This window comes from Salmo trutta, chromosome 30, assembly GCF_901001165.1.
Source record: "Salmo trutta chromosome 30, fSalTru1.1, whole genome shotgun sequence".
In the NCBI taxonomy this organism is placed as follows: Eukaryota; Metazoa; Chordata; class Actinopteri; order Salmoniformes; family Salmonidae; genus Salmo; species Salmo trutta.
The window spans coordinates 7,140,001-7,156,706 of record NC_042986.1 but is presented as its reverse complement, the minus strand read 5'-3'; the positions used below and the strand labels follow the sequence as shown (position 1 = coordinate 7,156,706).

The window sequence follows — 16,706 nt, the reverse complement described above, 5'->3', positions numbered from 1 at the left end:
GTAAAGGTTAGGTTACTTGGTCCAACAATCAAGAGTGGGGGGGTCGACCAGCCTCATTATTGCAATAATTAATCAATATTAAATAAAGATTATTGTTTTAAGAAATGACCAAATCTCTCTCAGTACTGAATTTCCACTACACCAGGTGTGCACCTGCACGTCTAACCCAATATAGATGTACTTTTTTAAACAGGTCTACTGCTACGTGCCAGAATCAATTGTCATAACAATGAGTACTTCTGCATTTCAGCCTCTATGTTCATACCAACCAGGTCTACACCTGTACTTCAGCAATTTACATACTTATAAAGTCTGCACCTTTGTTTGATCCCAATTAGTAAACTAAGCCAGGTCTAAATGTGCCGAAGCCCAAATACTCAAACTGTAAACCAGGTCTACCTCTGCACCACAGCTCCAGTACTCCAACAAACCAGGTCTACACCTTTGACTGAGTCCCAATAGTAATATAAACCAGATATACACCTGCATATTTCGGCCTAAATACCAATGTGCAAAAATCCACCGCGTAGTCTTCGACACTACTGGAGTCTTGACACAGTTAGAGCAGTTTACGAGCAGCCTCTCTTTCGGACAATGGAGAATCGAACACTTTTCTTACCTCTGCCACAAACTCCTCCAGACTGAGGCAAACGGTGGACTGTTACTCCCACATTGACACGTTCCTTCACGGATTATCGGAGGTGATTAAAGACGAGCTCGCAGCGCGGGAGCTGCCCGTGGACCTCGACTCCCTCATAGCCTTGACCATCTGGATCAATGGGCGGCTACGGGAAACAAAGAAGGTCTGTTCCCTGCCGCCCTCGCTCTTCCTCAAATTCCACCTCGCCTCGAGGAATCCCGAAATCGCCAAAGTCTACATTTCTGAGAGAATCTGGTGTCACCCGAGTTTCCTAGGAAATCACAGAGGGCTGTCGACCTGCCTCCTCCGGAGCCCATGCAATTAAGCAGGGCTAGATTGTCTCCTGCTGAGCACTTACGCAGACTGAACACCAAGAGCTGTCTGTATTGTGGAGCTACGGGACATTTCTTATCTACCTGCCCATTAAAAGACCTGGCTAATCAGTAGATGCGAGTACACAGGGGGTACCGGTACAGAGTCAATGTGCGGGGGCACCTGTGTCGAGGTAATTTAGGTCATATGTACATGTAGGTAGAGTTATTAAAGTGACTATGCATAGAGAACAACAGAGAGTAGCAGCAGCGCAGAAGGGGGGGGGGGGCAATGCAAATAGTCTGGATAGCCATTTGATTAGATGTTCAGGAGTCTTATGGTTTGGGGGTAGAAGCAGTTTAGAAGCATCTTGGGCCTAGACTTGGCACTCCGGTACCGCTTGCCATGCGGTAGCAGAGAGAACAGTCTATGACTAGGGTGGCTGGAGTTTTTGACAATTTTTAGGGCCTTCCTCTGACACAGCCTGGTAAAGAGGCCCTGGATGGCAGGAAGCTTGTCCCCGGTGATGTATTGGGCCGTACGTACTACCCTCTGTAGTGCCTTGCAGTTGGAGGCCGAGCAATTGCCATACCAGGCAGTGATGCAACCCGTCAGGATGCTCTCGATGGTGCAGCTGTAAAACCTTTTGAGGATCTAAGGACCCATGCCAAATCTTTTCAGTCTCCTGAGGGGGAATAGGTTTTGTCGTGCCCTCTTCACGACTGTCTTGGTGTGCTTGGACCATGTTAGTTTGTTGGTGATGTGGACGCCAAAGAACTTGAAGCTCTCAACCTGCTCCACTACAGCCCCTTCGATGAGAATGGGGGCGTGCTCGGTCCTCCTTTTCCTATAGTCCACGATCAGCTCCTTCATCTTGCTTACATTGAGGGAGAGGTTGATGTCCTGGCACCACACTGCCAGGTCTCTGACCTCCTCCCTATAGGCTGTCTCATCGTTGTCGGTGACCAGGCATACCACTGTTAATGATGGTGTTGGAGTTGTGTTTGGCCACGCAGTCGTGGGTGATCAGGGAGTACCGGAGGGGACTAAGTACACACCCTTGAGGGGCCCCAGTCTTGAGGATGAGCGTGGCATACATGTTGTTGCCTACCCTTACCACCCAGTGGGTGGCCCATCAGGAAGTCCAGGATCCAGTTGCAGAGGGAGGTGTTTAGTCCCAGGGTCCTTAGCTTAGTGTTGAGCTTTGTGGGCACTATGGTGTTGAAAGCTGAGCCGTAGTCAATGAACAGCATTCTCACATAGGTGTTCCTTTTGTCCAGGTGGGAAAGGGCAGTGTGGAGTGAGATTGAGATTGCGTCATCTGTGGATCTGTTGGGGTGGTATGCGAATTGGAGTGGATCTAGGGTATCCGGGAGGATGCTTTTGATGTGAGCCATGACCAGCCTTTCAAAGCACTTCATGGCTACTGATGTGCTACGGGGCGGTAATCATTTAGGCAGGTTACCGTCGCTTCTTTGGGCACAGGGACAATGGTGGTCTGCTTGAAACATGTAGGTATTACAGACTCGGTCAGAGACAGGTTGAAAAGTCAGTGAAGGCACTTGCCAGTTGGTCCGCGCATGCTTTGAGTACACGTCCTGGTAATCTGTCTGGCCCCGTGGCTTTGTGAATGTTGACTTGTTTAAAGGTCTTGCTCACAACAGCTACCGGGAGCGTTATCACACAGTCGTCCAGAACAGCTGGTACTCTTGTGCATGCTTCAGTGTTGCTTGCCTTGAAGCGAGCATAAAAGTCTTTTAGCTCATCGGGTAGGCTCGCGTCACTGGGAAGCTCGTGTCTGGGTTTCCCTTTGTAGTCCGTAACAATTTTCTAGCCCTGCCACATCCGCCGAGCATCAGAGCCGGTGTAGTAGGAATCAATCTTAATCCTGTATTGACGCTTTGCCTAGTTTGATGGTACGTCTGAGGGCATAGCGGGATTTCCTATAAGCGTAGTGTCCTGCTCCTTGAAAGCGGCAGCTATAGCCTTTAGCTCGATGCGGATGTTGCCTGTAATCCATGGCTTTTGGTTGGGATATGTACGTACAGTCACTGTGGGGATGACGTCATCAATACAGTTATTGATGAAGCCGATTCTGAGGTGGTATACTCCTCAATGCTATTGGATGAATCCCGGGACAATGTGTGCTAGCAAAACAGTCCTGTAGCATAGCAGCCGTGTCATCTGACCACTTCCGTATTGAGTGAGTCACTGATACTTCCTGCTTTAGTTTTTACTTGTAAGCAGGAATCAGGAGGATAGAATTATGATCAGATTTGGTAAAATGGAGGGCAGGGGAGAGCTTTGTATGCATCTCTGTGTGTGGAGTAAAGGTGGTCTAGAGTTGTTTTTCCTCTGGTTGCATATGTGACATGCTGGTAGAAATTATGTAAAAGGAATTTGAAGTTTGCCTGCATTAAAGTCCCCGGCCACTAGGAGCGCCGCTTCTGGATGAGCATTTTCTTGTTTGCTTATGGCCTTATACAGCTGGTTGAGTGCCGTCTTAGTCCCAGCATCGGTTTGTGGTGGTAAATAGTAACCAGTGCCCCTGTGACAACAATTTTGGACCCACTTGTGGACCCCCTAAATGTGGAGTACGAAATCATTTTTACATAACTAATTTTTGCTATCGTTCTTTTTTACATCTGTTATTAGACAGTGGCAACGATGATGATTATGAACGTGGTCTTTTGCCTGCTAATGCCTGCAATCCAGTGAAGAAAACTATATGACAACAATAACGTCTAATGTAACTGGCCCCAGCTTGCCCCCCCCCCCCCCCCCAGTTGAAATGGTCTAGAACCGCCACTGATCATTAGCAAAGTCGTTGTAGCCTTTAATTTCACTTCCCCTGTGAGAACTATGAGCACAGGACTTGGCTTTATTGTACCGCAGCCGAATAGCCTGCCAGCCTACCAAAGCTTGCACAGTGTCCATTACATTGTAGAAAAACTAGTCTCTAGTCCAAACCGTTCAATAGTTACCCATATTCTCAGAGCTTCATCTTATTCTTTCTATTTCTATGGCGGATTTGAGTCCGCAATTTATGGAAGATGCCAAAACATTGGAAATAACAATCAATGGGGAAGTCAAAGATACCGGTTTCCGCTATCCATCTATGGCTAAGTTTTCCCCTAAATGCTTATGACAAATCCAGCTCCAGAACCAGCCATAGCCTAGACAGCTGGCTAATCTTTTGAATACGGTGTAGTAAAAAAATAAAAACAGCAACAACAGATAGTATTAAATAGCAAGATAAGGTTAGCATGTTAGCTAGCTACACCTACTGCTGTCAATGCCCCTTTTTGTTGTTTCTCCGCTCAACCTGGAAATCACTGCTATGTAATTCTTCAGAGGTGGAACCAAAACAAGCATTTCCACTCTAGGACAGGAATTATGTTGAAATAGGGGTCGGCCTTGCCCTCTGGTGGGGCCCTTTTTAATGGTTGTAATGACTGTCAGTTCAGTTTCCTACGGACAACATGTTTATTGCACACTATAGGCAATACATTTCCTACGGACAACATGTTTTCTATGGCGAATAAAGCAATGATCTTCTCTATCAACACCAGGCCAGGTGATGGGCATAATCAGGGTGTAACGGGCATCGTAAGGATTGGACCAAGGTGCAGCGGGAACGTGTATACTCATCCTCTTTATTAAATCAAAAGAAGGAAAAACAAACAAATCACGTATACAAAACAACAAATGCCACTGAACTGTCCTGTCCTGTCCTGTCCTGTCCTGTCCTGTCCTGTCCTGTCATGTCCTGTCCTGTCATGTCCTGTCCTGTCATGTCCTGTCATGTCATGTCATGTCATGTCATGTCATGTCATGTCATGTCATGTCATGTCATGTCATGTCATGTCATGTCATGTGCACAGACACAAACCAGGAAACAACTACCCACAAATCCCATTACAAAAACATCCCTATACATAGGACCTTCAATCAGAAGCAACGAGGAGCAGCTGCTTCCAATTGAAGGTCAACCCCATTAACTAAACATAGAAATAGAAAGACTAGAACTAACATAGAAATATACTTACATAGAACATAGACCAAAAAACCCCGGAACACATAAAACAAACACCCCTCTTACATAAGCACAAAGCCCAACAAACCCGGAAGCACATAAAACAAACACCCCCTGCCATGTCCTGACCAAACTACAATAACAAATAACCCCTTTACTGGTCAGGACGTGACACAGGGTTAACATCAGGAAGTCCAAGAACATCCTGTTTGTCATCCAACAGGCCAGACGTCTACAGGAGCTCCGCCTCCGACGCATACATTTTCTTCAGGGAAGCTAAGGCAAGTGACGCTATTTTAACCATTGTGTGGTGTTTATGTTTCTGGTATTCACCCAATGTTCACCCAATGTTATTGGGTTTTTAAAACAAAACAGCCATAACAATTTACTTAAAAATACTTAATACTTAGATGTTGACTCTGCTAGATCACATTTATCAATAAAAGCACAATTCGTTTTTTTGTTGTTGATAAAATGTGATTTTTGTAAACAAATTGATCATAATCAGGACATGGGTGGAATAAATCATGTTTATCTTGAACAAATATAAATGAAACAAGGTTTTCATCACTATTGATGTTTATTGTTATGAACTAAACAAATTGCAAGGACAAATTTTACATACAGTATTTTATGGAAATGATAAATGTGCCCCATTGAACACAAATTAAGGCCGGACTACATACCACATGAGGGACAGAGTTTTACTGTGTGTGTGTTGCAAATGAATTTTTTGCACTTAATGCATGTGTTCTGTGTCTTCCTATCCTTCTTGTTGCTACCGGCTGCAATCTAGAATGATGAAAACACTTAGTTCAGGAATTGTACTAACATCTCACTCACTCACATATATAGTTACAGCAGGCCAAGGTAGGAGAGTCAGACACACACACACATGCAACAACATCACTCACACTTACTTCCGGTATTGGAGTTGTTGGTTCTGTGGGTCGGGCGGATGGGGCACCAGCATCCTCCTCCTGAATCCACCTCACGATTGCTGCAGAAGCTGTGGTCCTTGGGATATGTTGCCTCCTCTGGATTTGAGGTCTTACCAATGCCTTGCCCAGCTCCTCAAGAAAGAGCCGTCACCTCTGGAGCTTTCTTCTGTTCCAATCTGGGTTCAATGCCATTCAGATGATGTCCAAGATTTGAAGAATATCACAAGTGGCCAGTCAACTTCCTCTTGAGGAGCTCCTGTCCCAGCTTGTGCGAAGTAAAATGTTTATTGCATGTGATGTTGTGGCCACGCAGTCCATGTGTCACGTCCAGGACAACCTGCATCCCTTGATTATTCTCAGGGGCTCCTCCATCTGGCTTCCCCGTATACACTTGCAAGTTCCACGCATATGAAGCAGCATCACAGGCAGCCCAGATCTTGATTTCATATTTTGCGGGTTTAGACAGTATGTACTGCCTGAAGGGGCAGTGGCCCCTAAATGGCATAATCTGCTCATCAACGTTGGGCCCTGGGTTGTAAAACAGGGGAAGGTGGTCCACCCACTTGTCCCACACTGACCTGATTGCAGCTAGCTTGTCTCTCTGCCGCCGAGCTGGTCTGGTGTCTCGGTTATCGAAGCGGATAATCCTGAAAATAATGTGGAAGTTTTCCAGAAACATTGTAGCATGGAAAAGTTCTCTGCCAGTTTCTGCATCCCATAGGGATTCTGTGGATTCCACATTGGATCTGAAAACACCAGCAAGGATAAGAACCCCAAAGTATCCATGTAAATGAGTTTGGTCAATTTCCTTCCATCTCTCTACAAAAATGTGCCTTCCCTCCAAATTAGTGCAGTCCAGAATGATTTTCTGGATGGTATCTGGGGTGAACAGTTCAAAAGAAGACTTTATGTCCTGCGCATGCGTAACCGCCATCTGCGTCGGCCCATGTTTTATCCTTATCACATTGACAGCCATGCGGGGTGGCTCATTCCTTGGGCAAGAAGACCATTCAATTACACAATTTTTTTTGCATACATATTTCTCCTCCTGCGGGCTGCTGATGAGCTGGTTGTTGACGGGCTGGTCCTGGGGCTGTCTGCTGATGGTCTGGTCCTGGGGCTGGCTGAGGGTCAATCTTCTCCTCTTCCAACTCACTGTCAGACTCCGATTTGACAGATACATGATCCTCATATTTGGAAAACACTAGCTTCAAAAATAAGAGATTATTTTTGCCATACTGATTGATTGTGGTACGGAGCCACACATGCAAAGCTATGTATTTGTTGTGTCCCAGTTTGTACCAGCTGGGGTAGAGTGTGGGAAAATACAGATTTTTTCACAACGTATCAAAATAATGTATTGTAATAACATTGTGCAGATTCCCACAAGACATTGTGCTTCTACACCTGCATTGGTTGCTGTTTGGGGTTTTAGGCTGTGTTTCTGTACAGCACTTTGAGATATCAGCTGATGTAAGAAGGGCTTTATAAATACATTTGATTTGATTTGTGTAGTTTCACACACTACAAAGGGTAAAGAGTGTGAGAAAAGTTGGAGACAGGCAGACAGGCAGACAGGCAGGGAGACAGACAGACAGACAGACAGACAGACAGACAGACAGACAGACAGACAGACAGACAGGTTCTTGGTGCTATGTTGAAACAGCAGGCCCAGGGAGGAGGAAGACGAGTGAAGTCACACAGCAAACCTTTTTGTTTCATTTTTATTTGTTTTCCACACTTTTATTACACTTGGATAACCACATATGTAATATAAATGTGTAGGGGGGTGTGCACTCAATGAAAATGTGATATTTTACATGTTCGTCACAGAAAATGAGCCAAGGCCAATGAGTCTCAGGTTAAAAAAATTATTAATTGTATCATCTTTATTTTAGTAAACATTGAAAATGTAACCACACAAGGGTTAAGTAGTAATCAGAAACGTGAGGAGAATCATTTATCCATTGCATCTTGGTTGGATCTGAAAAAGTGTGGCTTCTCATTTCAGATCGGACGTGATTACTTTCAAATAGTTTATAAATACCTTATAAAGTTGCTATAAATTCCATAAGCAATTTATTTATTAAAGTTCTTTATGAATTAGAGATATTCTTGCAATTCTGTTTTCTGAGAGTGGATTTCCTTTTCTTCCAGACTGAGGAGTTGTCCCAAAAAGCTCAGCTGGCAGCAGCGGAGAAGTTCAAGGTCCAGGGAGAAGACAGAACGTCCAGCATCCAGGAGAACACACAGAAGCCCACAGTATACAAGAGGAGAGCAAAGAGGAAGAGGTGAAGGGTCGAACTTAGCCTGGCCCCGTATCTGTTTGTGCTGTTCTGTCAGATCTTGAACCAGGCTTTTCCAACCTACATCCTCGTTTACTTAACTTTTATCATAAAACATTGTTTATGACGTCAGCCGTTTTTACGTCCTCATTATGCTCTAACAGTATAAGCAGTGATTCACTACCAATGTGTTCCATCATGTTTTGCAGGTTGATGAGACGGCCGTGAAGTACATTGAACTGGTGATGTCTCAAGCCAATGTGTCTTGACTGAAGGCTATACGAGCGCACAAAAACAACAATGACATCGTCAATGCCATCATGGTAAGAATATTTAATTGGTTGTCAATCTGTTGTAAATGTAATATCATCTGTAATTTACGTTTTCCTTTGATTTCTATGTTGTAAGGTGATTATAGGCACATCTGGACATTACAGTTCTAGATTCTATTCTGTTCTATTCAATGTTGGAATCTCCTAAGATGCAAAAACCCTTTGAATTCTTCTTTGCAGGAGCTGACCATGTAAACACCTAACAACCATGAGGATCAGGTCCAGTACAACCTTTTAATAGACGTTGTCTAAATTAATTTCAAACCTAGAAATAAAGTTGGAATATTTTGTTTCTGTTTAGTGTTTACACTGTGTATTTATGTTTCCCATTTATTGGTAATTAAATACAAAAATCACATGTATTTTTTTAAAAATATTGTTTACACACGTAACACCGGTCCGTACACACCTGCTTTATACAGGTGAAATAGTTGAAATGATGTTACAGTTCGTGTGTGTGTGTTGCCACGGTAACGGCGTTCAACCCAAGCTTCAGGTAAAGTGCGTGCAAGAAATTTCCCCCGGCATGAGAGAATGATCCAGAAAGGTCTCCAGACGGTGATAGTGAAACCAGCGAATTCGACGGATACGTCATTGCGCAGGAGAACGAGGAAACATTTTGCCCTGTCATATTTAGCTACCGATTGAACTCAATATCCAACAGCACATTGTGACGAATACTGCCTTTCTGGAGCGGAAAGAACTAGATAGCAAGAGATGTAAGTGTGGGATGGAGGGTCGGATGAGAGAGCTAGCGTCCAAAGCAATGGCCACCCTTGCAAATGCGGGTTAGCATGCTAGCAATTTAGCCATAGCTAGCTTCAAGTTGTGTTACTCGGAGCTTAGCTATGCTAGCTAACCAACGTTACTTGTCTGGAATGCTCCGACATGTATAAAAATAGCAACTCTGCAATAAAAGTACATTTTGTCCACGGGACGTAAACTGCAACGCTAACGCTATAGCTTTAGCTAACCGTAGCTAGTTAACGTTAGGCCTACATTCTGCCTCCATGCACATGGGGTACGATTAGTGGGAATGAATGGAGCAATTGTCAGCTTTACACTCCAGGAAACGTCTCATATCATGTGCCGTAATGAGATATTATCAATAATACAAGGCTGGGCTTTAGTTCTCCACAACTGTTACATGAGCAGATAGTCCTTTATTCAGGTGGGCTAGCTATTTCCTTGCAAATAGACTAGCCTAGCAAACGTTACTGGCATGCAAGTTGGAGTGACATTCCATGTCACCTGTCAGCTAGCTAGCTCATTAATTAATAGGGTGTTGGATCTGGTTAGCCAAGAATAACCATTAGGAATTGCCAGCAAAACCACTGAAATAAGGGCAGAGACCAGTGACAATTAGCCACCTGACCAAGTATAACCTTGGATAAGGTTGAATGGGTGGAGCTAGACTAGCTTGGCCACCTGATGATGAATGTTCCTGATGTATAGTATTGAATGTAACCAAACGATATTATCTTAGTTAGCTAGTCAATGCTTAAAGCAAACGTGCATGCTTTTTCTGTTTCACCCGATGATGCATGCAACAGACCTGGAGACTGCTTTCTGAACAGCAAATGATTCAGTTTTGCATCCAAAATTAAAGGATTTTATCCCTTCATTGTTTTCCATCCCTATTTCCTCATGATGGGGTTGCAATTTCCCAAATATTTATGTTTGGATTTTATGAACAGAACCTAGAAGACATTGGCCATTGCTTTGTATTGGACTAATAAGTCTTCTCTCTTCTCTATTGTCCAATAGGCAGCCAGCAACAGCAAAGTGGTATGACAGAAGGGACTCAGTGTTCATTGAGTTCCTGGTAGAAGACAGCAAAGATCTTCAAGTAAAGTTTGAAAAATCAAAACTTGATTTTCGGTAAGCTGCTTCACCATGACCTAGGACACACTGCAGTTTAATTGACACTGATGTTAGGGTACATTTTGAGCTGTCCATAAATTACGCCTATTGCACTTGCAGAAGCAGTTTCCCGGACACAGATTAAACCTAATCCTGCCGGGACCAGAAAGCATATTTATTTTACTTTTAGTTCAGGAATAAGATAAATGTTATCGGCCCCTAGTGTCTGAATGAGCAAACCATTCATCTACAGTGCCTTCAGAAAGTATTCACACCCCTTGACATTGACTATCCCTTTGAGCATGGTGAAGTTATTAATTACACTTTGATGGTGTATCAATACACCCAGTCACTACAAAGATACAGGCGTCCTTCCTATCTCAGTTGCTGGAGAGGAAGGAAACCGCCCTAACCCATGAAGCCAATGGTAACTTTAAAACAGTCAAACTTTAATGGCTGTGATAAGAGAGAACTGAGGATGGATCAACAACATTGTAGTTACTCCACAATACTAACCTAATTGACAGAGGGCAAAGAAGGAAGCCTGTGCAGAATACAAATATTCCAAAACATGCATCCTGTTTGCAACAAGGCACCAAAAGTAATACTGCAGAAATGTGGCAAATCAAATCACCTTTTGACCTGAATACAAAGTGTTATGTTTGGGGCAAATACAACACATTACTGAGTACCAGTTTTTCAGGATATAAATAATACTGAATGGAGCTAAACACAAGCAAAATCCTAGTGGAAAACCTGGTTCAGTCTGCTTTCTACCAGACACTGGACAATAACCTAAATCACAAGGCTAAATGTACACTGGAGTTGCTTACTAAGAAGGCAGTAAATGTTCCTGGCTGAGTTACAGTTTTGACTTAAATCTACTTGAAAATCTGGAAAAACCTGAAAATGGTTGTCTAGCAATGATCAACAACCAATTTCACAGAGCTTTTTTTTTTTTTTAAGAATAATAGGAAAATATTTCACAATCCAGGTGTGGAAAGCTCTTAGATATTTACCCGGAAATACATCTCTGTAATTGCTACGAAAGGTACTTCTACAAAGTATTGACTCAGGGGTGTGAATTCTTCTGTAAATGAGATTTCTGGATTTAATTATCAATACATTTGTTTTCACTTTGACATTATGGGGTATTGTGTGTAGATGGATGGGGGAAAAAAATAAATATATATATATATATATATATATTTAATCCATTTTTAATCCATTTTTAATTCAGACTGTACCACAACAATATGTGAAATAAGTCAAGGGGTATGAATACTTTCTGAAGTCACTGTATTTTACTCTGTTCTGTCTTTTCAGTTGTGTTGGCGGGATTGAAAACATAAAACACCAAAATGAATTGGACCTTTTTGACTCAATTGACCCCAATGTAAGTATTTTTTTTTCTTCATTTTGCTACTGAATCACCAACTGCAATGACCTGGATGTTAAATAGGATGAAAAAGATGATCCCTCATACAAAATGACTTGTAATATATTATAAGCATCTCTCTTCTTCTCCTTGTAGGAGTCCAAGCACAAACGTACAGACAGGTCTGTGTTGTGTTGTCTAAAGAAAGCAAAGGCAGGTATTGCATGGCCACGGTTAACGAAGGACAAGGCAAAGGTCAGAAATGTTTTGGTACAATATTCTACATTCCCTCTTCTGTTTTGTATTTCTGGGCTCTTCTTCAGAAAGTGTCTCAGAGTAGGAGTGCTGATCTAGGATTACATCCTTCATTTTCATGTATCTTATTCATCAAAAAGGTCAAACTGATCAGCACTCCTACTCTGAGACTAAGATCACATAAGAGGGGCATTTTGTCTTAAATGTTGGTTAAAATGTTGATTTGGGATGTCTGTTTTGTTTTCCACAGTTTCAATGGCTGGGTGTCGACTTCAACAACTGGAAAGACTGGGAAGATGATTCTGATGAGGATCTGTCCAGTTTCGACAAGTTCTCAGAGGCAAGCAAAGCAAGCATGTCATGTTGCACAGTGTGTAATGTTTTTAAATGTGTTCAATTATTGTCGTTTTTTTTAAATGTCCAAACAGTGATTGTTGTCTCTTATTTTCAGATGATGAACACGATGGGAGGAGAAGACGGTATGCCAGATCTGGGCATGGGTGGTATGGAAGGTCTAAAAGAGGTTTGTGTTTCTTTTTTTTTGTTATCTCCAAATTAACTTTATACCAAATATCAAAGGAATTGCAAACATGTAACGTTACTGTATACGGTGATGTAAGGAAAAGGATATCTACTTGCTTTTATGTTTTGCAGTTTCGAGTAAATTTGACACTAATCGTCAATTTCTTTTATTTACAGCACGACAGTGATGATGAAAGTAAGTTTTGATAACATTTTAGCACACGACCAAAGAATGTAGCAAGCAGACATTCTTGAGCATTTTCATAGTACATTTAATTTTAAGTTTCTTGAAAATCCTCATACCATCCACACATGAGCGACGTTGTGGAATTGGTAGATTAACTTTTTACCTTAAGTCTTCTAACTTTTCAGAGATGCCAGACTTGGAGTAATGGGAGCATAAAGGAAGTTTTGTAACCGATGACAACAAGGAAGTAAAGCCTCCAAAGGTCGGTTGAAGAGAAAGATTAGAGATGAGTTATTGGTAGCCATATTTGAAAGGAGGAAACGTCACCCGTTTTCCAAACACATCACAGGAAACTCGCTGACGAAAGACTGTCTGTCGTAACATGACACCAGAGCATTCTTCAGCCACTGTCCTAGGTGTGGTGCTGTTCTAATTCTGCATGGAAAATTCAGTTGTTTCCATGACGTGTTGTTGTGGGGTTTAGTTATATCGTCCTTTAACTTAACCAGGGGCCACGTTGTGGAACATTTTAGATTGAAATACGTAATGTGGATCAAACACGCCTCTGACATGTAGAATTAAGGAATCATGTCGGTTCTATTCATGCTATTTCTATCTGCAACGTTTGACAATGTTTGCCTGCTGAATGTTGCCCTGCTCTGATGGGATAATATCTTAGTTACACCCCACCTCTCCCTTTTTTATTTAATAATGTCTGTGAGGTTACGTATTGAATTTAGACATTTGTGAATTCTAAATGAGGGAAAAAACAGGTTTCAAAACAACCGCCTATTTTCAATAAAGTAGTTTCTTTTTTCAATTAAAAATGCCCCATTTTATTGTTCATACTGTTCATTTTGTTTGTTTGATTTTCGTTAATGTATCTATAGTTTTAACTCAAAGCAAATATTTTCCCAGTGTACATTAACGTGCAAATACTACAGGTAATAGTGCATTCATTGATTTTAAATATTGAGGTATTTAAATGAATATGCATGTTAAACTTATCTTACAGTATAACATAAGTTATAATGGTACAACCTTTCCATGCAATTGCATTTTGCGAGGATGTTTTTTCTTTAGTATATATCAGTGTAAATACTGAACATTTTCAAAGGATACACCGGTAGTTTACTTCGATGCAGTGGTCGTTGGACATTTTGTATCCAACAAAAGTGTAGGAGCAGATATCAAAAATATTATTTATTCTATTTTCAAAGGGGTGCAGAAACATAACAAAAATATAACTTGCCAATAAATTACCTAATTTAATTTGCAAGTGTTAAAGCAAATGCACTACTATGTTTCGGCAACCTTTTGTTTTTGCAGATCAGGTTAAATAAATTTCAGTTTGTTAAATGCAGTGGGAATTTTTATTTCCGTATTTCTAATAAACTGTCTGAGACTAAGTTGATGTTTGGAGGTTGTCCGGTTTAATACAGTGTCTCTTGCTACTTAAAGTGAGAATAACATGTCTCCTATAGAGGCTATGAACAAAGATTCATTTTTTATTTCAGCAGTTGTCACTTAAATGCTGATACATCCTCTGGCCACTTGGTGGTCTACCATGGCTACAAACCCACATATAGGCTATTGAGAGAATCTATTCAGATTAGGAACCATCATAGCAATATTATGTGCTGCCAGTCTAGGATACCTTACCTTTTGGACAGTCCCACTTGAAGTTTTCATTTTCCTCAATAAAATGATTTCATGTTGGGTCAGTATAGGAGCATGCTAAATGCCACAACTGTATGCCATTCAGAGAGACTAATATGAGACTTTAGTAAACACTAACACACACTAATCGGGGTCTTAATGTTGGTAACAGTTTGTAATATTCTCCTTATCGAAGATGTATGCACAAACCATTAATTGCAAGTCCATTTTTATTTACATAAATTCAATCCCTGTTGGAGTTAATAAATATCAGATTTATATTGGGGTTAGATTTTACAATTGGGTTAGAAATAATGTATATTCGGTTAAAGGGGATTGGAGCCAAGTGAGTTTATATTATTATTACCCTAAATGAACGCTCTGTAATATTGTATGTCATTGAGACCAGTAGTGACAGTGCCCATCATTTACCAACAGAAATATGAGCATCTTAATTAAAGATATTTGTGTAATAATGAGAGTTTTGTGAAAATAAAGATCTAAAACACCTGTCATGTCCCTGGTAATAATGAACATCAAAACTGTTTTTTCCTACAGTTCAATCTAGAAGAAAACAGACCGGCAGAAGAATCAGAATTTTAGGAAGTTTTTTTTTTTACATATAAAATAATCAATCCAGGGTTCTCTGATTATGAAAGTATGTTTATAATATGTTCTTGATAGGATCCAAGCATATTGTTGTACTGTATCACGTCTTTTCCCATACCTTTCATAACCAAATGGCCAAAGAGGAGACATTGTATAGATTTGAAATTATATTGTCTATCCATCCAGTTTCAACAATCATGGTCAATTAAAAAATAACATTTTACACTGTACATCACAAAGCTTTTCAATGGAATACAAACATAATTATTTTAATTTCAAAATGTTCAACATAAGTCATAAACTAAAATAAGGAAAGAAATCTATTTTATCTACCGCTGGAGGAATCAAGCGAAATGAAAGCGAATGTAAAAGGAGAATCAGCTTCATGTCTTGTTCAGTTTACTGCTCTATCAAGTAGTGAAAATGGAAGTGGTCTGTAATAGCGCTATGAGCTGGTTCAACACTGCAGTACCCCTCCATCCCATCACAAGAGTCCCTGCAGCATCAACTGTCCTGTCACCTTTAGATCGGAGCACAAAATGGCCGCCTTGTAAACAGCGGGAGGAGGAATGGAGGGAAGAGTGGGACTAAGGAGTCAAAAAAGGGGGGTTTGACCTCCAAGTTTAATGTCCCTCTGATGCAGATGTTATGAAGAGATCATACAGGTGCACATTTAGTTTACCTCACGTCCACACCTAGTAACACAAAGCTAAAGAATTAAATCGCCTCAGTTTAGGTGATTATCTTCTCGATTCTTCTCTGTTTTTACCCCCCAGGTGTAAGAACCATAGCCTGGTTTCAGATCTGTTTGTGCTGTCTTGCTAACTTCGTGGCAACATAGCACAAACAGAAATAGGACCAGGTTATAGGAACCTGAGTTTGAAGGGCAAAACAGACTAGATATCAGAGAGGTGAGTGGACTTACCGGTACACTGAAAATAACTCCCTGATCTTAAATCGATCCCTCTTCCCCTAGAGAGAAAAGAGAACCTCTCCCTCTAGAACCTCTCCCCCTGAGAGAAGAGAAAACGCGCCAGGTGTCTGCTAACACCAGCATGAAGCCACTGCATCATCATCATTTTGGTTTTCAGCCACATTTTGGTGATTTTTTTTCTTTAAAAGGTTATGTATAAGAAAGAACTACAATCAACTAAAAAAACGAGCTCGATCCACATAACAAAGCAAGTCAGGTTTTTTGTTGTTGTTATTACATAAAATGACACGAAATGAAAGCCAATCCAGCTGTCACACGTCTGTACATAAATCCGCTCTAAGGGCACAAGCTTTAATGAAAAAAAAAGGCATTCCAGAAGCTGAGTAAAACGTAACAGTCTGGTTCAGATAATAGTGGTACTGAACTGCATACAGTAAAAACCCTTTTATCTTCTTAGGCACTTAACATGGCTGTATCGAAGTCAAGGAGAGCCAACAGGTCAAAGAAGTGGAATTTTGTAGTAGAAAATTAATAATAATGTACAATTTGGTAGCTTTGCGGGTAGGAGACTTGCACCAGTAACCGAAAGGTTGCTGGAACGAATCCTCGAGCTGACAAGGTAAAAATCTGTCGTTCTGCCCTTGAGCAAGGCAGTTAACCCACTGTTCCCCGGGCGCCGATGACGTGGATGTCGATTAAGGCAGCCCCCCGCACCTCTCTGATTCAGAGGGGTTGGGTTAAATGCGGAAAACA

The 16,706-nt window shown here is 41.4% G+C and overlaps 1 protein-coding gene and 1 long non-coding RNA gene across 2 annotated transcripts; both read left to right on the top strand.

The window, feature by feature from the left end:
* Positions 1-8,057: 8,057 nt before the first annotated feature.
* Positions 8,058-8,847, top strand: LOC115167803 (uncharacterized). The gene is made up of 3 exons (XR_003870574.1): positions 8,058-8,220; positions 8,424-8,537; positions 8,727-8,847. It is a non-coding gene; the product is annotated as an uncharacterized LOC115167803 (long non-coding RNA).
* Positions 8,848-9,060: 213 nt separating this feature from the next.
* LOC115167802 (prostaglandin E synthase 3) lies at positions 9,061-14,920 on the top strand. The gene is made up of 8 exons (XM_029722427.1): positions 9,061-9,265; positions 10,314-10,427; positions 11,736-11,805; positions 11,944-12,042; positions 12,293-12,382; positions 12,494-12,565; positions 12,742-12,760; positions 12,937-14,920. Coding segments are annotated over exons 1-8 (486 nt in total). The 5' UTR covers positions 9,061-9,263; the 3' UTR covers positions 12,957-14,920.
* The last annotated feature ends 1,786 nt before the right edge of the window (positions 14,921-16,706 follow it).

Excerpts from the sequence above, each read along its gene's own strand:
- LOC115167802 (XM_029722427.1), top strand. Across the intron at positions 10,428-11,735 it reads AAATCAAAACTTGATTTTCG|TTGTGTTGGCGGGATTGAAA; the intron begins GTAAGCTGCTTC and ends CTGTCTTTTCAG. Across the intron at positions 12,383-12,493 it reads GTTTCGACAAGTTCTCAGAG|ATGATGAACACGATGGGAGG; the intron begins GCAAGCAAAGCA and ends TCTTATTTTCAG.